At 32.2% G+C, this 27,173-nt stretch overlaps 1 protein-coding gene across 1 annotated transcript in view; it reads left to right on the top strand.

Moving 5' to 3' along the window:
- The first annotated feature begins 3,601 nt into the window (after positions 1-3,601).
- The window catches only part of LOC139503624 (transient receptor potential cation channel subfamily M member-like 2), a 30,089-nt gene continuing 6,517 nt past the window's right edge, over positions 3,602-27,173 (top strand). The window contains exons 1-15 of the mRNA XM_071293443.1: positions 3,602-3,768; positions 5,280-5,415; positions 6,637-6,718; positions 8,012-8,127; positions 10,428-10,586; positions 12,570-12,635; positions 13,109-13,232; positions 14,206-14,319; positions 15,586-15,685; positions 17,248-17,473; positions 18,350-18,634; positions 21,045-21,185; positions 22,754-22,999; positions 24,415-24,589; positions 26,108-26,261. Of these exons, the coding sequence (XP_071149544.1) occupies positions 3,686-3,768; positions 5,280-5,415; positions 6,637-6,718; positions 8,012-8,127; positions 10,428-10,586; positions 12,570-12,635; positions 13,109-13,232; positions 14,206-14,319; positions 15,586-15,685; positions 17,248-17,473; positions 18,350-18,634; positions 21,045-21,185; positions 22,754-22,999; positions 24,415-24,589; positions 26,108-26,261 (2,207 nt within the window). The 5' untranslated portion in view covers positions 3,602-3,685. The remainder of the gene's footprint in view (positions 3,769-5,279; positions 5,416-6,636; positions 6,719-8,011; positions 8,128-10,427; positions 10,587-12,569; positions 12,636-13,108; positions 13,233-14,205; positions 14,320-15,585; positions 15,686-17,247; positions 17,474-18,349; positions 18,635-21,044; positions 21,186-22,753; positions 23,000-24,414; positions 24,590-26,107; positions 26,262-27,173) is intronic.

Genomic DNA, 27,173 nt, shown 5'->3' with positions numbered 1-27,173 from the left:
TTTATTTCATAGTGTCTGTCGTAATGCAGATAACAAATAGTATTGGAAGGAACATTTTGACTAATCATTACTTAATTCTATCGTTTAAAGTTAAGAGAAACGTCCAACTGAAATTCGTCAATCATTAACAAAATGTACACACTATTTATAATAATATTATGAATATAAGATGGTGTTAAAGTAAACTTATATATAAAAGAGGAAGAAGATAACAAAGGGACTATTTAAATTCATAGGTAGAAGAGAAAATAAAAACAAAATGACCAAAAATGTAAATAGACGACACGACAGACGACATTCAACAAAACACCACATTGTAATACAATTAACGGTACCAATTTCTTGCACCAGATGCGCATTTCGACAATACATGTCTCTTCAGTGATGCTCGTGGCCAAAATATTTGAAATCCAAAGCTTATATAAAAGATGAAGAGCTATAATCCAAAAGGTCCAAAAAGTATAGCCAAATCCGTGAAAGGAATCAGAGCTTTGCATGAGGGAGATACATTCCTTAATTTATAAAAATTTCTAATATTTTGTAACAGCAAATTTTAATAACACAAAAAATCCGTATGTTCATGCCAGTACCGAAGTACTGGTTACTGGGCTGGTGATACCCTCGGGGACTAATAGTCCACCAGCAGAGGCATCGACCCAGTGGTAGTAATACAATTAACGGTACCAATTTCTTGCACCAGATGCGCATTTCGACAATACATGTCTCTTCAGTGATGCTCGTGGCCAAAATATTTGAAATCCAAAGCTTATATAAAAGATGAAGAGCTATAATCCAAAAGGTCCAAAAAGTATAGCCAAATCCGTGAAAGGAATCAGAGCTTTGCATGAGGGAGATACATTCCTTAATTTATAAAAATTTCTAATATTTTGTAACAGCAAATTTTAATAACACAAAAAATCCGTATGTTCATGCCAGTACCGAAGTACTGGTTACTGGGCTGGTGATACCCTCGGGGACTAATAGTCCACCAGCAGAGGCATCGACCCAGTGGTAGTAATACAATTAACGGTACCAATTTCTTGCACCAGATGCGCATTTCGACAATACATGTCTCTTCAGTGATGCTCGTGGCCAAAATATTTGAAATCCAAAGCTTATATAAAAGATGAAGAGCTATAATCCAAAAGGTCCAAAAAGTATAGCCAAATCCGTGAAAGGAATCAGAGCTTTGCATGAGGGAGATACATTCCTTAATTTATAAAAATTTCTAATATTTTGTAACAGCAAATTTTAATAACGCAAAAAATCCGTATGTTCATGCCAGTACCGAAGTACTGGCTACTGGGCTGGTGATACCCTCGGGGACTAATAGTCCACCAGCAGAGGCATCGACCCAGTGGTAGTAATACAATTAACGGTACCAATTTTCTGTAAACTATAGACTGAGAAAAACTTACCAAACTATAACATTGGCGTTATTAACCATCAACACTAAAATTACGTTCCAACCATTGTTTAATTGCAAAGACGCCTTGTCGACTCACTTACAAATATCCGGAAACTATCAACATCTTTTAAATGTCAGTTTGATTTATATATAGAAATATTGATATCGGAATGCCTCGCGATTACTTTAAGCCAATAAGCATACGCATATAGTGATATTATGTACAAATAAAGGGACATGTATCGTAAATTTCAACAATAACACGACAAACAATAACAAGAGACATCTACAGGTTACATTACATAACTTAAGTATTTGTTGTGGTCATAACAGGAATGTTGTTCTGTTATGTTGTCAAAGTGAAAAAAATATTATCTTTCAGGCTTGTGGATTTTTACGGGAGGAACAAACTACGGAATTACCACTTCTGTAGGTGAAGCAGTTCGGGAATACAAGGAGAAACACGACAAAAATGACCATATCATGGCATTTGGATTTTTACCTTGGTTCAAGGTAAGTTATACAACAACAACGAATGCAAATATAAGATGACGATGATTTCCTATACATTTTTAAATTTCTTGATTTTTAAGCAGTGATTGACGAAACAAGAGGATATCTTTGATACCGGTTTGAACAAAGGACTAAGATAGTTTTATTTCAGCTTTTAATTTCTGTTGAAGTTATATCTGGTATTGCCTTTTTTCACTTATCTAAGAAGATCATGAACCAATGTACCAAATTAAGCAAGACCAACTTTATAAATTGATTAAGATGAATAAATATATGAAGCACCACCTTCATTAAAACAACGTTTTTATTTAAGAACATATTATATAATGACAAATAAAACTTTATAAATATAGAGCTGCTAAGGCTTAACGCTCATTAAGAAATCGCAGTACAATTGTCTCTGGTTGTAAAGCCGTTTTATAGACACTACATAAATAACGATCGAGAGAGAAAGAGAGAGAGAGAGAGAGAGAGAGAGAGAGAGAGAGAGAGAGAGAGAGAGAGAATTTTGAAATTACCATTTAACGTATATATGTACTTTTATTCAGGATTTGAAGAACATAGAGCCAAATCATACACACTTCGTCATGGTAGATGGTAGTAAGGACAAGGCATCGGAGTTGAGAACAGAACTCAGATTTTATTTTTTGAAGGTACGATCGATACTTTTAGTATAAATTGTCATATCTTTTACATGGTGACATAGTATACCATTATGACTCATCATAGATACCACGCTTAACATTTTGTACGCTAGACGCATGTTTTGTCTACCAATGATTCATCAGCGAGACTAAAATAAACATGAAGGCCAAATAATGTACGATATTAGTGCATTTTGGACGCACAATAATAATACATGAAATAAAAAAATATAACCACAATATTCTCAAGGTAAAATTTCGTATCTAAAGAGATTATACCATACGAAAACTTAATTTTGGCTAAAAAATAATTATGATTTAACACTTTATTTATCATGTAAATAAAAAAAAAAATTAAAGTATCTTAAAATTGATAGAAGTTTGCGAGACGCTTTTTCTGTCTCTGTGACACAAACAAATCGTTTCAGGAAACCAATACGTGATTGTGACCGTCGGACTAATGTAGTGTTAATTACAGTAATTTTACCGCATATTTGATGCACCTTGTTTTTCATAAAATCATTGATGACCCGAAATTAGAAACTGATATCTATAATTGAAAGGCAGATGCTTTAATTGTTAATTGGGACTAGAAGTATAGTGAAGACTTGTATATTACAAAATAAAAATGACTGTGATTGGATATTTTGGACAAAAGGTTAAGAATGTCGAAGTAAATCATATTTGATAGACATCACTTGATGAGTAAAACTTATTTCAATATTTTTATATGTTGAATTTCATTGTGAGAAAATGGTAACAAGAATTTGAGAAATATGTATTTTGTTATTGAAAAATTTACTTTATATCACCCTATTGGTTGTAAAAGGGCTCTGATGACTACCTTCGATTATCACTTTCGGACAAATTTTCATCATGAATATTTAGAGACAAAGGTCTGGTCATTTAACATGTTTAAGGAAGCATTCAACTGTGAGCGTACCATTGCATAAAGGAACATCTTTTATAATTAGTAATTTGAACTTTCCCAAACCTTGCAAATCAATTGGAATTTTTGCTGTTTTTGTTGTTTTTAGAAAAACAGATTCCGGTTATACTGTTGATTGTAGAAGGTGGATATAAAACATTTGAAAGAGTGTTACTGTCGGTTAAACGTGGTATGCCTGTTCTGATAATAGAAGGGTCTGGCAAAGCGGCAGACTTCATATCTAAAGGTTATAAATTGAGTGAAAACAAAACCAGGTTTGTGTTGAATAGTATTCTAGGAATATAAGATAATAATAATTTCTATTATTTTGCGTCACACAATTGCAGCTTTTCTTTAATTTTAATATATATTTTATCTAAATGATAAATATTATTGGTTCTTTTTCTGTCCTAGGCCAGTGGTCCTGTTCTTTTCAGGTATTCCGACTCCCTCCACAAATAACTACTAACTACTTTTATGTAGTCAAGGTTACTGAAAAAGCGTAATGCACCAACAAACTTAAAAACAATCAAATATAATAGACAATCCTTAGTCATTTGATATGGTATTCATGAATAAGAGTAATTGGTAGCTTACCACTGTTCAAAGAGACAGAAATCGAGGGAATTCCAATTAATTGAGCGTGAAGTTATAGTTTTTATGTGCTGAAGTTTAATTTTTTTACACATATTACAGTTTGCTGCCTTCATTTGTCTTCTTGTCATATTATTAATGGCGTGCCTCGGTATTTGTGCATGCAGCTATATAGGGATTGCTTTAGACGTTACTAGTGCAAGTGGGTTCAGATGATCGAATAGAACGCAATAGATTTGTATAGTTTTGTTTTCATATTGTTTAATCCTTGTATTTATATTTTACTCAATTTGAACTTTATCTAGAAATTGTATACTATATACTGTGTGCAATATTAACTACAGAATACTTTTTTGTCGGAGTCTTTGTTAGATTTATCTATTTTTTTGTTAAATTTTTTAGTCAATTAGGTTGTATGTCTGTGAAGTATTTTTACACAGGATTTGCTGCTGGGTACTAATTATTTTTGTGTCGTTAGGCTGCTCATCTCATCTCGTCAATATCTACTTTTTTGAAAGGGTATTGGCGTCTTCTGCTATGCATGTAAATAAAAAAAAAAATCACATGTTTCACAAATTTGGCGTGGTTTGACTAGTTCAGCCTTTATCTATTTCGACCATATATCATAAACAAAAATCCACAATAAAATAACCATCTCCACAGTTCATCAAACACCAGAATCTCCCAAGTTTGATAAGAAAAAAAACATCATCTTAAGACACAAAATTAAGAAAGCGTTGCCAGAACGCTATCTTTATCAGGAACTAAGGTAACTTCAGCTGCATGGTAAATACTAGCGATTGATTATCACACCAGGAGCTTAAAACCAAAATTAATAAAACAGGAAACAAAGCCAACAAAAATAGTACCTTTTTTTATGCAGATAGTTGCAAGATGTTAACGTTTGTTTTGAGATTTAAAAAAAATAATGTTATCAGTAAATCGTATCCGTCACATTCATCTCATGTTTAATTTTTAACCACTGCAGTTTCATTCGTATGTATATATAGGATACATACGACTATAAATGTTCAACGAAGTGCATTTTGTATTGGTCTGTACACAAAACTATGAAGACAAATATATCACACGAGAGTTGACATCCACAATAACAAATGAATCCACAGTATGTTTGGGGTCTTCTCCCTTTTTGTTGCTTATTTGAAGATGATAAATTTATATTTGTACACAGTGACGAAAGCAGCATTTTTACTGAAACATTCACCTCAGAAATGTTGCCATTAGCTAAAAGAATTACAACAGATACGAACGTTGATCCAATCAAGCTCGTTGAACAACTGAAGGAGTGTTTGCAGAAAAGAAAAATGGTATAAAATCCATGTTCTACTTTTGTGACTGTCAATTTATTTTGTGACATATTCATTCAAGCAGTAGTTCCTTATGCTATAATAGCTGTGTGTTTTGCTTGTAAATATTGGACTTGATATTGTGATATGGCGAGCCTTTAATATTTAAATATCTCAAAAATATGGAAATAAACTAATATTGAATCAAATGTGCTGTAGGGGTTAATATTGCACTAATGTTGGCTCAAGTATAACCTATCCTGAAAACGAAGGATGTTAAATGCAGATATAAAGTAAAACTTAAACCATGTAATACATATTATCTTACCTCCTATAAATTTCTAGAAATATGATTGGTTAAAAGCGTCCGCGTGCAAACCGTGTATATTTGATATTCGGTTAGTAGGGAGGCGGGGCTTATCTCATACACGGTTAGTAGTGGAGTTACGTCCCTTTATATTCCATATTAGGTAGGAAGGGGGCGGGGCTTATTTCATACACGGTTAGTAATGGTGTTATGTCCCTTTATAAAAACAAAACGTTACGGAGAAAAAAACTTAAAAGTTCCAACAGACGAAGAAATTGATGATTAAGATTGAAATAAATTCATAAAACACATTTAAACCATACAAGTCGTTATTGTTGGCATCTGTTTTTGTAGGATCAATGGAAATATTTTCTTAATGCTAACAGTATTGAAGACTTGCTCATTTTGAGAATCACTAGTCTTAATTTCGCCCGTTAAGATAGTCGGTAAGATAAATTCGTTACATAGTGAGATAGTGACGTAATACGGTATATATGGGGTCAGTAAATTCCATATGGGGATTCGAGCTTTGCTCTCACCCCATATGGAATTTACTGACCCCATATATACCATATTAGGTCACTAGCACACTATGTAACTAATAGTACTATATGAACTCTTCGTAAACAAATAATCTTATAATGCGAATTATACTTTTTTGTTTGCCTTTTTAATTATATGTCTTCTCTAGCCTTCATGCATCTTTATGTTTCCAGTTTTAAGATAAAATTATTTTTAATATACATTAATGAATTAACATTGCGTCAAATATTCCAAAATCGAGACAGGAGATAACAAAGAGATATTCAAAATTCGGTTACATTGTCATTGTAAAATAGTACACAAAACACAGAAAACCAAACACCGAGCAACACCTACCCAATGTCAATTTTATTTAGAGATTAAGTCAATGCTGATTTTTATTTTTCTCATAGATCAACGTCTTCTCCTTAGACGATACAAATGAAACATTGGACAGGATGATTCAAAATATAATTTTCAAGATTAGAAATAAAGGTATACTAGTTATTTAAGACTTGTATAATTTTTAATTTTAGTTTCTTGTGTATATTCTGGAGTTTAGCATGACGTCAATTACCACTGAACTAGTATACATTTCAGCTGAAGCACGCTTCCGGGTGCGGGAAACTCCCGCCGCATTGAAGACCCATTGGTGGCCTTCGGCTGTTGTCTGCTCTTTGGTCGAATTGGTCTCTTTGACACATTCCCCATTTCCATTCTCAATTTTATTTATTATCGAATCTTGCCATCATTCAGTAAAGTATTTTTAAATGAAATTTCCAGACTTCAAAGACGAAATATGCTTCCGAGGTTTTATTTCCACGCTTGTTTTGTTATTTCGGTCTCTAATTATGGTAAACCTTTTTACTATCATGATGACACTGAACTGATGTGCAATGCAAAAGATTTGTGTGTATGTTGTGTGCCAATATATTCAAGGGCTAATTATGATATCTTTAGAAATCGTAGTGTTTCTTTTTGTTTCTTTTTGTCTCTTTAATTGTGCCAAAAATAGCAAAGTGATGTGTACATAAGACACCATGAGTTCGCACTATCAGATTTCCATGTAACGCGTAAACTAAACCTCGACTTAAATCTTATTTATATGACCATTCACAAGGGGTGTTTTTAAAATATAAAAATAAAAAGATTAACTTTCTACAACAGACAGTTTTATTAGTCCCCGTACGGCCTTCAACATGTTCAACAATGAGTAAAACCAATAAAACATAGTCAGCAATTAAATATCTCGAAATGAAACATGTAAAACAATTCAAACAAGAAAACTAACGGCCTTTTCTTATGTGCAAAAAAATTAACAAAAACAAATATGTTACACAGAAACAAACAACAACCACTAAATTTTAGGCTCCTAATTAGGGACATACAGAATGTGCATGATGTGGCAGAGTGACATAAGAACAAACTATAGAAATCAGTTGAAGAAGGCTTAGCTCATCAGATGGATACAATTAGAAATACATCTATCAATTTTTATTTTATCAAACTGTTATAAATTGATAGTTAAATAGTTTATCAATAATGGAACTAAAAGAGCACAAAAAAACGAAAAAAAGGTCGGTGTCCTTGTTACTTGAGGATTTTCAATATGGTGTGTTTTATTGTCTAAATGTTGAGGCTAATCACAACTTTATTAGTATTGGAAGGCAATACTACTAAATGTACAATTGAATATGATAGATTTGAGAAGTGTCTTTCAGTTGAATATTTCGTTATAAAACAATATGGTTAATCCCTTTATTATGTAAATTATATATTCTATACTAGATAATAAGATGGGTACGGAAAAGAAAATTAAATTGGTTAATCGATGGAATAGACCTGATATAGCGGAAAAAGAGATTTTCAACATGGAAAAGAGACAGGATATTGAGAAAATACGGGTAACAATTGTCTCGTTTAATTTTCATAAAATTTTGTCAAAATATTAACTTTGACCCTTTATCAAAAATATAAAAAATAAAAACTTTGAACAAGCCATTAGGGGGAGGGTTAGGATCCCGCTAACATGTTTAAACACGCCACATTATTTAAGTCTGTGCCTGTCCCACGTCAGGATCCTGTAATTCAGTGGTTGTCGTTTGTTTATGTGTTACATATTTGTTGTTCGTTCATTTTTAAATCACCTGGCCTAAAAGGCCAAGTGAGCTTTTCTCATCACTTGGCGTCCGTCGTCCGGCGTCGTTAACTTTTACAAAAATCTTCTACTCTGAAACAACTGGGCCAAATTAAACCAAACTTGACCACAATCATCATTGATGTATGTAGCTTAAAATTTGTGTTTTGTGACCGAGCCAGCCAAGCAAAATGGCCGCCATGGCTGAAAATAGAACATAGGGGTAAAATGCAGTTTTTGGCTTGTAACTCAAAAACCAAACCATTTAGAGCAAATCTGACACGGGGTTAAATTGTTTATCAGGTCAAGATCTATCTGCCCTGAAATTTTCAGATGAATCAGACAACCCATTGTTGGGTTGCTGCCCCTAAATTGGTAATTTTAAGGAAATTTTACTGTTTTTGGTTATTATCTTGAATATTATTATAGATAAAGATAAACTGTAAACAGCAATAATGTTCAGCAAAGTAAGATATACAAATAAGTCAAAATGACCAAAGTGTTCAGTTGACCCCTTAAGGAGTCATTGCCCTTTATAGTCAATTTTTAACCATTTTTCGTAAATCTTAGTTATCTTTTACAAAAATATTCTCCTCTGAAACTACTGGGCCAAATTTTACCAAACAGAGCCAGAATCATTATTAGGCTATCTAGTTTAAAAATTGTGTTGTGTGACCGGGCAAACCAACCAAGATGGCCGCTACCGCTAAAAATAGAACATAGGGGTAAAATGCAGTTCTTGGTTTATAACTCAAAAACCAAAGCATTTAGAGCAAATCTGACAAGGAGTAAAATTGTTTATCTGGTCAAGATCTTTCTGCCCTGATATTTTTAGATGAATCAGATAGACAACTCGTTGTTAGTTTGCTGCCCCAAAATTGGTAATTTTAAGGAAATTTTGCCTTTTTGGGTTATTATCTTGAATATTATTATAGATAGAGATAAACTGTAAACAGCAATAATGTACAGCAATTTAAGACTCAAAAATAAGTCAAAATGACTAAAATGGTCAATTGACCCCCTTAGAAGTTATTGTCATTTATAATCAATTTTTTACAATTTTCATAAAATTTGTAATTTTTTTTTACTAAAATTTTCCACTGAAACTACACGGACAAGTTCATTATAGATAGAGATAATTGTAAGCAGCAAGAATGTTCAGTAAAGTAAAATGTACAAACACATCACAATCACCTAAACACAATTTTGTCATGAACTGTCTGCTTCCTTTGTTTAATTCACATATACCAAGGTGAGCGACACAGGCTCTTTAGAGCCCCTAGTTTACTTAAATAAGGCCGTTAGATTTCTCGTTTGAATTGTTTTACATTGTCTTATCGGGGCCTTTCATAGCTGACTATGCGGTATGGGCTTTGCTCATTGTTGAAGGCTGTACGGTGACCTATAGTTGTTAATGTTTGTGTCATTTTGGTCTTTTGTGGATAATTGTCTCATTGGCAATCATACCACATCTTTGTTTTTATGTTTTGTCAGAAAAATTACACTGGTTATATAGAAGTTTGACAAACGTCTATTTTGATCATTGAGAAGCTTAATATTCCTTTTACAACACAACATAATTCAAACGTTTAGCTGACTTTTCAGAGTTATCTCCCTGTAGTGTTATGTACCACCTTAAGGACTTCTTAAATAGTTAGTGCTAGGGTTGTTTGCGCTCAGACAGTATCTGATTCCCTTTACGATAGGCTGTGAATTAAACGTTCCTATACTGACCAGACGTTGCGCACTGCATATTCATACATCCAGTACCAACCAACAGGACGCCACAGTTTGACACTAGTTTTTACTGTCGACCGGAAGAAAAACGAATGTGATAATTTTTCTATTTCCTTTGAACCATTAGAACTGGTTTGAATGGGGATGCATTAATCAGAAGCTTATATACGTGCTGTTAGATAAGACAATGTTAAATATAAATAGAATGTGAAAGTAAATAAGGAGTGTGTTATGCAATGTTCATGAAAGCGGGTGATATAATTGAAATGTTATGTAAGGTGTACTCTTAATAAGCTAATTTGAATTTAAACAACATTTTTTTTGTTTTAGGATTCATTAAAAAATAAAGACAGTGCAGTATCTAATCTGTTCAGAAAATCTCTTGTTGACAACAGAAAAGATTTTGTGACTCTTGTGCTCAAATATATCCTAGAGACGAAATGTTATCAACAATTTGTCACAGAAAACCTCTCATTGCTTTATAGTGAGGTATGTTGTGCAAAATTTGTTATCCATGTTTTTTTTGTTCTTGACATTTGATTTTTTTCTGATTCCATATCGAGTATGAATGACGAAGTGCGCATTTAAACATTTAAAAGTGCATTAACTAATATGATATAAAATTGAGAATGGAAATGGGGAATGTGTCAAAGAGACAACAACCCGACCAAATAAAAAAAAACAGCAGAAGGTCACCAACAGGTCTTCAATGTAGCTAGAAATTCCCGCACCCGGAGGTGTCTTTCAGCTGGCCTCTAATATAAACAAATACATACTAGTTCAGTGATAATGAACGCCATACTAATTTCCAAATTGTACACAAGAAACTAGAATTAAAATAATACAAGACTAACAAAGGCCAGAGGCTCCTGGCTTGGGACAGGCGCAAAAATGCGGCGGGGTTAAACATGTTTGTGAGATCTCAAACCTCCCCCTATACCTCTAACCAATGTAGAAAAGTAAACGCATAACAATACGCACATTAAAATTCAGTTCAAGAAAAGTCCGAGTCTGATGTCAGAAGATGTAACCGAAGAAAATAAACAAAATGACAATAATACATAAATAACAACAGACTACTAGCAGTTAACTGACATGCCAGCTCCAGATTTCAATTAAACTGACTGAAAGATTATGATTTCATCATATTAACATCAGGCACAATCCTTCCCGTTAGGGGTTTAGTATCATACCATCATAACATATATGAGAAGAACATAACCCGTGTCATGCCAACAACTGTTTTTAGAATAAATGTGTTTAGTTCCGACGATGTATATAATTCAAATCGATATCATGTAATATTGAATTATTACCGAAGTGGTAGCTTAGACGGCATGTTTTTAAAGTTTTCACAGTATACTTAAGTATTTTGAATGGTATATTCTAACAGATGTAGATTAATTTCTTACAAACAAATTCGTTCGTAAAACTCTCATGTTATTTGTTATAACGACAGACGTTACAATTGTTTTATACATTTTATAATTGTACATTTTCTTATTTCAAATTAATCGTTTTTATCGTGTAATCTTATTATCTTTGAAGTTATGTTTTTCACTCGGTTTCCTTTTTGCTATTTTTGCTATCGTATGATGGTCGTACTAGTTGCATTATTTGAATAATCAAGTATTATTGTAATTATGTTAATATGCGAAAACAATTAATCATTGGAAATATCATGTATTTTGTCAAATATGATTAAAATGTTCACCAAGATAACAGGCATAACATATTGTACGACAAAGGTTTTAACAATTCAAATTTACTGATATAGTAATTATTCAGTTGAAAAGTCCACAACAAAACGGTGGTGAGAAGTAAAGTAAAAAACAAATCCAACTCCGAGAAAAATTCAAAAAGGAAAATCCCCAATTAAATGACAAAATCAAAAGCTCAAACACATCAAACGAATGGATAACAATTGCCATGTTCTTGACTTGGTACAGGCATTTTGTTAGAAAATGGTGGATTGAATCTGGTTTTATAGCTAGCTAAACCTCTCACTTGTTTCACAGTCGCATCAATTCCTTTATATTGACAACGATACGTGACCAAAACAAACAGACACAATAGGTAAAAATGTCAGAAATAGGGGTACAGCAGTCAAATTGTGTTATAAATTTAATCACTTTAAATTTAACTTAGGAGCACAAAAAGACAAACATCAAATTAAATAACCTCATTCATTGCTTTTTTTTTTGATAATATTTATCTATTTATATTAAATCTACCAATAAAGCTCATCTTCACCTGAACAAAAAACAATATTCGGAGACAAGGGCGCGTTGACAACGAATCATTGTTAGTAAACCCTTTTCAAAGGTACCGGAGTTATAGTTCAGTACGCCATACTCTAATTCCGTTAATAAAGGAAACATACTTGGTTTAACAGCTAATCAGATTTTAACATGTTTAAATAAAACAGATTATTGATCATCATACGTTTGTAAGAATACTGTACTCTTGTAGTGTATGGATCCAGGTGGTAGCTGTCGTGCTGGGCAATTATTGGAAGAATATATACAGTCATCAAAGGTTTTATTGTTACATATTAAGCTAAACAGTCCATTTTCATTACTATTATGTAGTCAAAGTGGTTTTAATGATAATAATAAATAAGAGAAAAGAAGTTCCTCTGTCTTGCTTATTTTCCTTTGAAGCACCCGTATTATTTTTATTGATACTGATAGGATTTGATACGGAATGGAACACACCAAATTAGAAATCTCCGGAAATTGCATAAAAGATTCCAAAAGCGGAAGAATGTAAAATATATTGTGTCATCCGTAGAAGTTCTTGAAATCATATTTTTATCTTCGATCGTAGTAAATTCTTTTGTTAACAATGTTCAGAACAATAAAAGAGGGACGAAAGATACCAAAGGGACAGTCAACACTCACAGCCATTTGTCTGGTATGATCACTGATTTTGATATGTATATATACGAAACTGAACTTTTAATTATGATGACTTGATTTCTGCAAATTATAAAACTTGTTGTTTTATAGCAAAGGATTTGGAAAAGAGGTGATAACAAAATCAATACAAGCGACTCTGAAAATCTAGACATAATCAATAAAGCTGTTATGCATCTTCTTGGTAATAACAAATTGAAGGCTATCGCAAAGGAAGGTAATTTATTCATATAAAAAGACATAAATGTATTGGTGTAATAAGAGAGATCAACTTATCTTGAAACTGTACAATCTAAAGAACATCTTTCTAAGAAGTTGAATTAAATTTGACAGACGCGAATATGAGGTTAATTTCTTAAAATATTGTAATACTATCAATCATATTGCTCAAGATGCGTATTTCGACAATACATTTGTCGTTTGTTCTTCAGTAGAGGTGGAATAGGAATAATTGCATGCTTAAACTTGCTTTGATGTATTCCAACTGAACGGATATTTATGTTCCATTGAAATGGTTTTCTGCGAAAGTTTATCTCCAAGCAACAAACCACATAAAATAATCGTCTAAATAAGGAACAGGTAACTAAAACACAAATTGGTAAACAGTTGCAAATTAAGGAGGTTCGCTTCTTAGTTTCAAAGTAATCAACTTTTCAAAACACTAGTTTATATATATATCGGATTATTAAAGGAATCCAAAGAGCAAACACAATGTGTATAAGTCATCGTGATTGTTTTCGAGACATTGAAATTTTGGCGGGAAAATATTATCCCTTGACTTTTCATAGCTCTTCATTGACAATTCTAAGTTCTCAAAAACTAACTAAAAGCAATTGAAATTTCATAAGACTTTTACAGATGGCTTATCATTATAAATGAACATGATTTACAAAAAGATAAATGAGGGTTATTCAAACGGATAAAACCAGAGAATTCCGAAAATCTGTCAAAAATCCAAAACTTGACAAGCGAGCTTCCTATCATCAATAATTATCAAAGGTACCAGGATTATAATTTAGTACGCCAGACGCGCGTTTCGTCTACATAAGACTCACCAGTGACGTTCATATCAAAATATTTATATACCAATTTTCAAAATATAAAACAAAAACAAAATACAATTGAGGCGATGTGTATCAAAAGTGGTACAGCATGTGGAACTTACGAATCATTGTCCTATTAACTTGTAGAACACAGACCATTTACAAGTAAAGATCCTTTCAAGGAACTATTCATGTGGGCAGTGCTTATGAATCGCAAGGAGATGGCCAAGCTATTTTGGAAGAAGGACAGGGATTTTATTTGTAAGTTAATTAGTATGGTGAGATTGAATACCCCTTTGAAATATTTCACTTCTCTTTTTCACAAAAAATGTCGATTGCGTAAAGACATGTTCGATTTATACATTTACAGCTTTCACATTATCTACTTTTTTTGTTTAAATCTGTTCGCATAATCTTTTGTGTTAGTTTTCTCGTCTGAATTGTTTTACATTGTCTTATCGAGCCTTTTATAAATGACTTTGCGGTATGGGCTTTGCTCATTGTACAAGGCCGTACGGTGACCTATAGTTGTTAATGTTTGTGTCATTTTGGTCTTTTGTGGATAGTTGTCTCATTGGCAATCATACCACATCTTCCTTTTTATGATGTAATTACATTTTACATATCTGACACAAATATCTAGTTTATCAACATCTACGCTGGATATTTCCTATTCATTCATTTGGTTTAGATCAGTACGATTTTGTCAAAATTTACAACGATCTGGAATGTAAAAAATCAACCTCTCAGAAAAAAAACTCTGACAAAATTACTTCTATCTTACCTCCTCACATGTCTTTTTATGCCCAACCTACGATAGTAGAGGGGCATTATGTTTTCTGGTCTGTGGCTCCGTTCGTTCGTCTGTGCGTTCGTCTGTGCGTCCGTCTGTGCGTCCGTCTGTGCGTCCGTTCAGGTTAAAATTTTTGGTCAAGGTAGTTTTTGATGATATTGAAGTCCAATCAACTTGAAACTTAGTACGTATGTTCCCTATAGTATAATCTTTCTAATTTTAATGCCAAATTAGATTATTACCCAATTTCACGGTCCATGGAACATGCAAACGGATAGGACGAGTGGGGCATCCGTGTACTTTGGACACATTCTTGATATCAACCTAAAACATATTTTGTCTAGAAACATTGAACTTTATAGTCGGGGCTATAGGTGGCTCTAACCAAAACCTCTCCTTTGATATTAGAAACGTCAAATGGGCCTTTTCTCGGGTTCGAAAAGCGAACTTACGTATAACATGTATAAATGGTTCAAAACCAGCCAACCTGTTATGGGTCTTAACCTTGAATAATGTTTAGGGGTAGTTCCTCTACTGTCATGATTAAGTTTTCTCTGCTGGGAAATATTTACTCAACGTTTTAGGTTTCTTTCGAGTTATGTGTTCATAAACAAGGCTCTTTCATACAATGTTCTTGTTAACTTGTTTCAAGTCATAAAATATGTGTATCTTAAAATCTAACTCTAGAATAAAAATTGAGTAAATTGATGATATCTCAATTACATATATAATAGGCGCTGCACTGTATGCAAGTTCACTGGCTAAAAAACTTGAAAAGACTGCTAGTTCAGAAGGATATATGGAACTTACAAAATATTTCGCAGATGATTCCAGGTGAGTATAGTTTATAATAGCTGTGAGAGCTGCTGGTGGATAAAAAACGTTTTAGTAACAGTTGTTGTTCATAGTATGGGAAAGTGGTAAAGTCCATTTAAAATATACGAATGAGTACTCAATTGGTTTATTTCTGGTCTTTTAGTATATTGCTTGGAAGTTTTTTGTGCATATGTGTCATAATAAATTCAGGTTTAAAAACGATGGACGAAAGATACCAAAGGGACAGTCAAACTCATCAATCTAAAACAAACTGACAACGCCATGGCTAAAAATGAAAAAAACAAACAGACAAACAATAGTACACATGACACAACATAGAAAACTAAAGAATAAACAACACGAACCCCACCAAAAACTAGGGATGATCTCAGGTGCTCCGGAAGCGTAAGCAGATCCTGCTCCACATGTGGCACCCGTCGTGTTGCTTAGGTAGCAATACACAGTTAGGAAAACAACTTGAAATTGACACTCATAATTTTTAAACACCCTCTTTCCCCTCCTGTCTAAAAAAAGAAGGCTTTATATGCGTGTTATGCATGTATATACTTGTAGAAAGAAAATCCTCCATATATTTGATTTCTCATGGTCATAAGGGTGAAATATAATCCCTTTTGGGTGTCACCATGGCAACAATCTGCATTTCTTAGATATCAAAGGTTGCAAAAAAGGGGGTGAACATGTCACAAAAGTCTCCAAAATTTTGTCTAAAAGAAAATTTCAATGAAGTACAGTGATACCTTTCCTGAATCCATAGGTTTATATCTATCAAGTGGTCCAACAAAATCATATGCTTTCCTGCTCGTTTTTCAAGAAAATTGAATTGAAAAGATCGAGCGCAAAATCTTTGTTGATAAACACCACAATAATTTATGGACCTATGAACGGTACGGATAGGAAAATACGGACTCTCAATCATAGAAATGGCATATAAAACATGTTAAAATCAATATAAATGTTCATATAAACCAACTAAGATTATCCTTCAATTATCTAAAAATAAATTTTATTGTACAAAAACCTTCATATTTAAAAAATTCACAGGGGCCATAATGCGAAACTAAACTTCTAACTGTGTTTTGCTACCTTATGTGATAACAAATCCAGTAAATAGTCTAATTCGGATGGTCACATTCATAAAAAGGAAGGGGATTGTAGTTACGGCGTAAGGAACATATCCGATATCATTTGTGAAACGGTTAATCCATAACGGTTAATCAACTCGTGATGGTATCAAAGTATCAAAACTATCAAGGTTAGTTTAGTAATAAAGGTGAAACCGTTATCATAGTTTATGTATGTATGTTTGTTTGATATAGACAAAAACTTTAAAAACGAGTATGTATAAACCTGTTTCACAGCAATAAATATATGTTTCGCTGCTTACATGTAGATACTCTTAAATGAAGAACGATAAACATATCGAAGTACTATTTTCTCCAGCAAAATGTTCAGGTATTAACATAAATGAATAGCTTGTATTTTTGTCAAAAGTATACATAGCTTAAATAAAAAACAAAACAAAATAATATGCTGAAAGTTTTTTTAAATATTGTTTTCAGATATTATGAGCAACTTGCCTACGATGTGATGACAGAACTTTATATCAAAGATAAACACAAAGCCAGACAACTTTTAGTTCAGAAAGTTCAGAGATATGGAAATACAACACTTTTCGAACTGTCCCAACATAATCACCTAATGAAGTTTGTTGAACACACTGCATGTCAAACTAAATTGAATATCATTTGGAAGGGGAATATTCTACCTTATACTTCCCACGCCAAGGTATTTTTAAAACTCCTTTATGGAAATTTTAAATTAAGACATGCTTTGTAGGTCTTTGGTTCTATGTAGAATAAATGTAAAATGCTAGGATTGTAGTGGATTTATGCCCTAAGAGGATACAACTAGTTCTACACGATACATAACTATCGTAACTGTCGTTTTCAAGTTGATATGCAAATTTGAAAGAAAAAAAATATGAGCACTTATTTTGTTTTGGTTGAAATATCATGAAATAAAGGCGGCGTTTTATTTATAGTCATACTTTATTGACCAACACAAAACGTGTCTATTTGTGGACCATTATCCATTTCTAAATTAACATATGTTATTATTTAGAGGTAACAGTAGTTTACTACAGGTTGTCAAGTCTCATTATTCCCCATTGAAGATACATGTACAAATCAAATTCTGGCTTTACATTCATCAGAAACGCTTGAAGCCGAATATTTGAAAGTTAAAAATTAAGAAGAACCAAATCAGTTGAGTACATATAGGACCAAAAAGGTGCTTTGTAAACTATTTGGGAATCATACCAAGTTCCAAAAAGTATCCAAAACACTCAAAATATTTTCAACTATTGTAGCAAAAAGGCATCAGGACAATTAGACTATTATAGGCAATAAAACTAGTAAAGATATATTCTTCTACAGTAAAGTTGTGCACCTTGTTTTTCTACTGAAAAAAATTCTTAAATTGTTACGAAACTTTTTAAGATGTTTTGTGAATCTTTTCTTTTTTTATGAGCCAATTTTGTTTTGAATGTTGATATAGTCCATATCCATTACTCATTTAACTCACTGTTGACAAAAGAGAAAACTGTAAATATATATTGTCATCTTTAAGTATTAATTTATTTGCATACATTTAATTGTTTAGGTTATTGTTGCTGCTTTTGTACCATTTATGATACAAAGCATAATGATTCAAGACAGAAAAGGAGAATATACACCTCAAATAGCAAACAACCGATATATTTCACACGAGCAGAGAGACTTTCCAAATGTTAAATCAGTATGGTCATCAAAATTTGGAATTGAGTCTACTAAAATGCAAAATCAAACAGGCTTAGCAGAACAATGGAATGAAATTGAGTTTCATCAAAGAATAAAAAATATTTATTACTTTTACAACTCACCTGTTACAAAATTTATTTTTAGTTTGGTAAGTATTAATTTTTCTTAGAAAAACACGTACAATTTGAAGAATACAAAAAAATGTGAATATCAATTTAAGTTACTGTATTAACTAGTTTATTAGCGTTGACTCTTTGATAACGCATTACCTCTTTTATTTTCATGATTGCCGAAATTCAACATGATAAACTGCGTCAAGTATTATGTTATTTTTCACATACCGTAAACTCATCAAAGTTGAAATAGATTTTTTGTGAAGTGATACCAAGCAGCCTATAATGAAGGGATGTTGATAAATACTTGTAACATGGTCACGAGACCAGTCATCTACCGTCAATGAAGCAAAAAATAAAATAAATGTTGATATCGATCATACGATAAATGGTCAGGAAACAGCCAAAATTTTTATTAAACTGACGTAATACCGGTTCAATACCACGCAAAATTACTCACACAAAAAAAAACCACTGGTATCCGATTAAGGTGACAGATGATGCTGATGGGTTTTTAACGACCTTGATGGCTATTAAGACCTCCCACGGTTTATTAAGGTGGCTATGATGTCTTCCTCAATCTTGGATTTCGAAATAGCAGATAAAAACTGATCTTGATTTTTCATGAAATATGCAAATTTCGAGAGTAATATGTACATGTATTTCATTTGTTTACACTTTTGTTTAGTTAATATAGCAATTTATGTGATTTATCATATTTACGGCTGTATTTGACAAATACTGAATATTTGTTGTTTAATTATTTTTTTTTCAACTTTGTCACACATGGAGAGATATCTCAAATAAAGCAACTTTTACATTAGAATGTGTTGTGAATTTACATAATTATGTTATCATTTTACAATCAAACAATTTTTTTCCCTATTTTTTTATTATCTCAAGACTGAAAAGTAATTTCACAAAAATACTGAACTTATAGGAAAATCTAATCGGAAAGTCCATAATCACATGGCAAAATCAAATAACAAAACACATAAAAAACGAATGGACAAGAGCTGTCATATTCCTGACTTGGTACAGGCATTTTCAAATGTAGAAAATGATAGATTAAACCTGGTTTTATAGCGCCAACCCTCTCACTTTGATGACAGCCTGATCAAATTCCGCTATATTTACAATGATGCGTGAACTAAACAGACATAAGAAACAAAATAGTCTAAACATGGGTACAGCAGTCATTATCGTGTTACAATATTAAAAGGAACAACTTAACAGAACACAAAAAAATCTTTCTACAAACACATTCATTGATTCGCGTGTCTGACGTCCGAAAATGTTAAACGTTACATATATTTGTCGTTTAATGTATATACAAACAATTTCAAAATTTCACATATACAGGGTTAAAAAATCACAAGTATGTAAGAATTAATTTCAGAAATAGATTTAAAATAGTCCAAAAGTTGTAAGCTATCTTATATTTTATCTTTTGAAATTATATGGGGTACTTTTCTTTTATCACAAAAAATTGAGGTTAAAATGTATCATGCATTATCTATACAAAATCTGACAATTGTGCACAATCTGTAGCGTGAAACACCTAAACTTTTTATTAAGGGAGTTCGCTTTTCAGTTTCAAAGTAATTAACTTTTCAAAACACTAGTTTGTATAGATAGGGGATTAATAAAGCAATCCAAAAAGCCAAAAAAAATATATAGGTCGCCGTGCTTGTTTTTGAGATATTAGCCATTGAAGTTTTGGCGGGAGAATATTCTCTTTTTACGTTTCATTGCTTTATCAATGACATGTTGAAGTTCTTAAAAACTGTTAAAAAGTAATTAAAATTTTGTAAGACTTTTACCGATGGTTTATAATTATACATATAAAAGATTTACAAAAAGGAAAATGGGGTTCACCCGGCAAATTTTTTCAAGGCATTCAAATGGATAAAACATCTAGGACATGACAAGCCAGCTTTCTTTAGCATGTTATAAATTACATTTTTGACAAATTATAAAAAATTTCTATAGATTTTAATTTAAACATATTCAAAATGTAAAAGAAATAATTATTATGACGCAGAAATAGTCTTGCCATTTCACCTCATTACCAGTCCCTGATGTTTTAATGCAAAATTCCCTAAATATAATATTATACCTTAATTCGTAACATATATCAAAATTATTTTTACAGATTGTAAGTTTTTAAACTTATTAGTGTTCTATCTTGTTTATTTTCATTTAGGTCAATTGAACTAAAAATACGTGGTGCAATTATATTTTAAAATTTTGTTTTGAAAACAACTGACGTAAAAATTGTTATCATCTAATTATGCGTTATTTAATTCATGGTACTAAGTACAACATGTTTAACAATAGACAACAGGCAATGCACAAATATTGCAAGAAACAGATAAAATCATTTGATCGAACCAATACCCTTTACGTACATGACATTTAATTGTTTATACATTATTTTTTCAGCTGGCATATATTGCATTCCTTGTGGTTTTTTCCTTGTTTGTGCTAACAGATTTACACCCGGTGTCTGAGGGAGGAATATCTTATAAAGAATATATAATATTCGGATGGGCAACATCTATGATGACAGAAGAACTGAGACAGGTAATAATATGGAACCTTCTGTAGGTCAAATACACCATTGGCTTCCCGATTTAAGGCTGAGAATTACTTGGTGAACGTAAATCCAGAAAAGCAGTTCAGACGCACGAAATGGCTTAAGTGCTTTTTTTTTTGTGATACGTATCAAACTAGGTGTATTCCTTAGTTGGAAAAATTAAGATACCTTTTAGAATTATATTAAACAAACTAAGATATGATATGATCATCAATGTAACAACAATCCACTAAACATACAGTGGTTTTTTATGTTGACGTCATCTTTTCTTGCGGTTTCACTTTCACTTTTTGTTGCAAATATTTTTTGTTGATATCAATTGAGCAAACAAGTCAGAAGTCTATTTTAAGGAACACCATAACAATTATATTTTATAAGACAGGCGAAGGGGGTGGATGACCTTAGGTGCTACAGAGAGGATACTAGATCCTGCTTCCCATGTCACACCCGTTTTATTGCTAATGGAAGTACAAACCCGGTAATAAGTCACATTCCTTCGCAGATTTTACGGACGCCATCAGCAGTCGGTTGATCGTTATAAAATATCCAGATCCGTTTGAAAGATGATAGTGGATATGTTCCTTACGTCGTTCTAACGATCCCACTCTTTTTCCTGAATGTGACTTATTACCGGGTTTGTACTTCCATTAGCAACAAAACGGGTGTGACATGGGAAGCAGGATCTAGTATCCTCTCTGTAGCACCTAAGGTCATCCACCCCCTTCGCCTGTCTTATAAAATATAATTGTTATGGTGTTCCTTAAAATAGACTTCTGACTTGTTTGTTCAATTGATTTCATCTTTACCACTTAAAACTTTTGGTTGAAAAGCTGCAGTTAGCAACAACCCCTTTATCAAAGAAATCATGATAGGATGTACAAGCCCTGGAAAGTCGTATCAACTTAGTGATATATATCCCGTGTGCAGGCGTTGTTTGAATAATCCTACTTGAAATGACAAGTTCACAATTCGGAAGCTGATATCATCTGTTTTGTCTTAACTGTCGTTATCATAGAGCGCAAATCGAAACTAGACACTCATTTTAAATGACTAGAATTGTCAGTTTTCCAGCGAAAGTTGTTAATTGCTCAATGGGAACTACTAGGTTGCACCACCAATAAAAAACTGATCACCAGAATAAAGTCAGTTGAACAATACCTCATTCCATCAATCTATTTCTAAGTTGTTCAAAGTAACAGATTGGATGTTGTTTACCTTTGCACACATTTCACAAGATCAGATATACTTCTCAGATTCATTTTTTTAACCAAAAAGATTATCAGCGACAATAAAAAAGATTGAATCACAATAGACACATACACAACCTGTGGAAACAACATGAGCACACTAAAGACACCAAGCCTAAAAATTAAAAAGACGAAATAACAAAACAGAAGAACAATAAAAAAGCTGATAACTGAGTTTCATGAACCGCCACCCTTCCCGTCCTCACCCTCAAAAACATAAACTAAACACAAAAGATAGCATATGGTTGCAAACTAGCTTAATGATCTTTATTCTGTTCTTGATTAACATATGTATATTTACTTTGTAGGCGTTTGTTTTGAATACTGCCCTCTTGAAGTATATCACATGGTTCAAGTTTTGGACAATTTTTGAGGTATTCATGTACTCTCTTTTTTACACATCTGTTCTTCTTCGATTGACCTTATCAGGTGACGATTTTTTTTACGCACGTGCAATGTATGCAATTACACTTGGAACATTTATACTGAACAGTATGCAGTTCTTTATCGTTTCAACGGCCATTGGTCCTAAAGTGATTATGATTGGAAGATTGGTGAGTAGTTTAGTATTTGTTTTATAGTATTTTGTTTCTTTCGTGTTGTTTTAAATATCTTTAAAATTCTCACACATAAATAATATATGAGATCCTTTTACGTATAAATATGTGTTTATCTACAAATAGTTATCAGAGATATCAGGCTTATAATTTGATACGCCAGACGCGCGTTTTGTATTCATAAGACTTATTAGTAAGGCTTAGATAAAAAAAAAAAAAAAACTATCAATATGTGGGGTATTCAACTTTGTACTTTATCTAGCTTTTTCAAATGTTATGTTTTTTTCATCACTTATGACTGTTTTAAACAGAAAACACGCGCCTGGCGAACAAAATATTAAGCCTGGTATCTATTCATTACATATTATTTAGTAATTAACAAATTTAACAAATATTACAATAAACCGACGACGGCTTAGATAAAACAATGTAATGTGACGTCATGATAGTGGGAGGTACACAATTCGTTGTATTAGACAATACACACAGCAAGATATACATATATTGGATAGGTAATAATCAAACGTGATGGATTATCTTGAAAATGAAAATGAAATCCTTTTGAATCTCTTTGTAAATGAAATGAGATGCAGTGAGATATCGTCAATGAAACACATAACGGACGGTTATTTCAACAAAAACAACAAACTTATCATTTTATACACTTACATTTCTTAAATTCCAAATTTGATTATACAAGTGCATTAAAATGTGTACCGTTAATAATATTATCACAATTTTATATATAAAAAGGAGAAAGATGTATGATTTCCTGCTGATTATAGTAATCAGCGTTCAAAACTTGAAAGTGCACATTGCACTACATATTTGTTCTCTCAAAGGTAAACCCTTCCCCTAAAAAAAGAATCGGCATTAATAACGTAACATATATCACCAGTAACAACTTGTATGAAAGTTTTTTATTTCAGTACAGTTATCGAACATTGGAGGACCATATAGAATTTATTAATATAACATAGACAGACTGAGTAAGAAAAGCCAGGCTGTTAATAAAATGTACCATTATTGTTTTTTATCCAGCAATTTTCAATTTATAATTTAACATATAGTTTTGTTTTACCCTAAAGCATTTTTCTTTTCTTATGAAGTAGATATGGTTTTAAATGCGAACCTTGAAAATGGCCCCAAAATTGACCATTACTATTTTATCTATTTACATTTTCCAGTTTGCTGGCAACAGTCGCAGAATTAGCAAAATCTTCGATTAACGGATTAAACATTAAGCTTAGTTGTTGATGTATGTAAACATAAAACTTGTCTAGACAACGACAAGTATCAAAAACATTAAGTGTGTTTTATATCACAGTGTAATTTAATTGTGAATAGTTTGACAGATGTTTTTCATAGTTCATCCTTTTTGATATGAAAAACAATATATGTTTTGGTTTCAGATTTTTGACATAATTTTCTTTGTGTTGATATTTGCCGTGTTTGTTTTTGGGTTTGGCATCATTTACCATGCGATAATGTACCCGAACTCAGAACCAGGATATTTACTCTTTAAAGAAATTATTTACATTCCATACTGGCAGTTATATGGAGAACTGTTTTTAGATACATTTCAAGGTAATACTTTAACGTTATGAGTCTTTGTTCTCGTACTGTAGGTTTAATTTGTCCAAAAATTTAGATAATAAGTAACATGTTTGGCGGTCTAAAATCTGTGCAGATTCATGCGTTCATAGACTTTTCAAACCGTATGCAGATGACTTTTTGCAAGGCTGCTCAAATCTGAACACACATGAATAATTATTCTCAAGTATGATAGATTAGATTGATATCTTGTCTACATATAACACGTAGAAAATATGATATGCTCGCCGAATGAGTTAAATATCAACCAAAGACATTAAAGACTACAGGAAAAAAATGAAAAATAATATATCAGTGTAAGGCCTTAAAAAACGTGAAAAATCCGAGTTTAAGGTTAGTAGTATTAACACTGTGACAGTACTAACCAAATGTTTGGAAATGCAAAAAATCAGAGTGGCGGTCTGGTCTTTACTAAATGCATGTTATGGTATTAATGACACAACAAAAAAAAACATGTCTTTTTCATTTCTTCGTCTGTTTTTCGTGATATTGACACAGATGGACAGATTCAAATTAGATTCCATTACAAACATTGTGATTGCCACTTTCAAAATGTCTACTTCCTATTTTTGAAATTTAAAAACCCAAAGTATGTACCTCGTTTTTATTATACATTTTGTAGATATGCAATAGTATCAATACCGATGATGAAACATTGTCAGTTATTAAATACAAATAATATGAGAGAAAATTCAAACTGGACAATTTTTTTTAATGCTTAATGCCACATGTAAAATGTTAATAACGATAATAATAAAAAAAGAATTGATTGACCTGGAAAATTGCTGTGCTAATAGATAATTTGCCCAGTGATCTGAATTATAATTATCCTCCGATTAAATAGTCTTACTCAGTATAAATTGCGAAGAAGCTTCTTTTTGGAAGCTGTTCTTCGCCATTATGGAGTCTTTTTTTTTAACAAGAACATTTCTAGAAACAAGTAGTATAAGCATACTTGAAAGTTTTTGCAAGATATTTGTAAGTTACTAATAACATATGTTTTTTCTTCGAATGTTAATGGAAACCGGATCTTCTTTCCTTTAATGAGTTCACAACCCCCGTTTAGTTGGTTTGATCGTGATGCTCAGTCGTCAAATCGTTTTTTTAGGCGTGGAATTATCAGTTTGCTTTCGATTAAAGAGTTTAAATATCCCTCTGGTATCTTTCTTTACAATATCGTTATAATTAACACTGCCATTAAAGCTAGAGGTAGGTTTGGCATGCCAAAAAAACAGATTCAACCCACCATTTTTTCATAAAATGCCCTGTACCAAGTCGGGAAAATGGCTATTGTTACATTATAGTTCGTTTCTATGTGTGTTACATTTCGGTGTTATGTCTCTGTTGTGTCGTAATTCTCTTATATTTGATACGTTTCCCTCGGTTTTTGTTTGTAACCCGGATTTGTTTTTTCTCTATCGATTTATGAATTTTGAACAGCGGTATACTACTGTTGCCTTTATATATACCATTTTGTTTCATGATGGACAGGGACAGAAACAGACTGTACCAAAGATCCGGAACTGTATAAGAATGGAACAATGACAAGATGCCCAGAAGTCAGTGAAATAAATTATATGTTATTAGCTGTTTATACGGTTTTGACGCATATCATTCTCGTCAATTTTCTCATAGCAATGTTTTCGTAAGTATTTGATAGACATACACATTAAGTATTTATGTGTGTTTTGGTTTATTAACAGAGGAAACTATCATTAAGAATGAACTTACAAGATCAATGCCCAATATGTGATTAATTTATAAAAACAATTTAATTAGACATTGGATAGGTTCCAATATTTTTATTCTCTTATTTGAAAGCATATGATGTCATGGGGTTAACTGTCCTAAACTTTAAAAAAAAGATAGTAGCATGGAGTCGAAACTTAAACTCAGCAGGTTTGTGAAATGTTAATTGAGGATGGTTAACTCACAAGCTGAAAAACAGCCGACAGACTGCATGTTAAGTAAAGTTTGTGAATCAGCAACACACATAAATACTCTCTTTAAAAATGTGTTCAATTTTTATTATTCTACACGCAATTATTTGCGATTGTTTATTGACATTTTATTTTATAAGCGGTCAAATCCAGAATTGAGATATCGTAACAACAGAGTGAGAAGCTATATCGACTTTCTGAAATCAACACCTACCTCAAAATCTCTATCAAACTGGGGTGATCTCTAGTGTTCCGGAATAGAAAGCAGCCTGAACGATTATATTATCATCATATTTACTTCTCCTGTAATGTTAATTGTCGATTGTGTTGATTTACAAATTTTAATTTACCTGCGTATTTGGACATCGGTTTGGAGGCCTTTCTATCCATTGTAAATATAGCTATTGCATGTGTAATGTTGTTTTTCTTTTGCACACATAAGGTTGAAATTTTGGAAGTGCAAAACTTGCAGGGTATTTTGATTCATACTTTTTTTGATAACTGCATGTGAAAAAATTGTTTTTGTAGGTACCCCACACTTCTGTCTACAAAGATATTCTAATATTTGGACCAAAACGAAAATGTTTTACACAACATCAATATAAAAAAAAAGAAGA

Source organism: Mytilus edulis, chromosome 14 (assembly GCF_963676685.1).
Source record: "Mytilus edulis chromosome 14, xbMytEdul2.2, whole genome shotgun sequence".
Lineage (NCBI taxonomy): Eukaryota > Metazoa > Mollusca > Bivalvia > Mytilida > Mytilidae > Mytilus > Mytilus edulis.
Note: the sequence above shows the minus strand (reverse complement) of the source record. Positions and strands in the feature narration are given on the sequence as shown.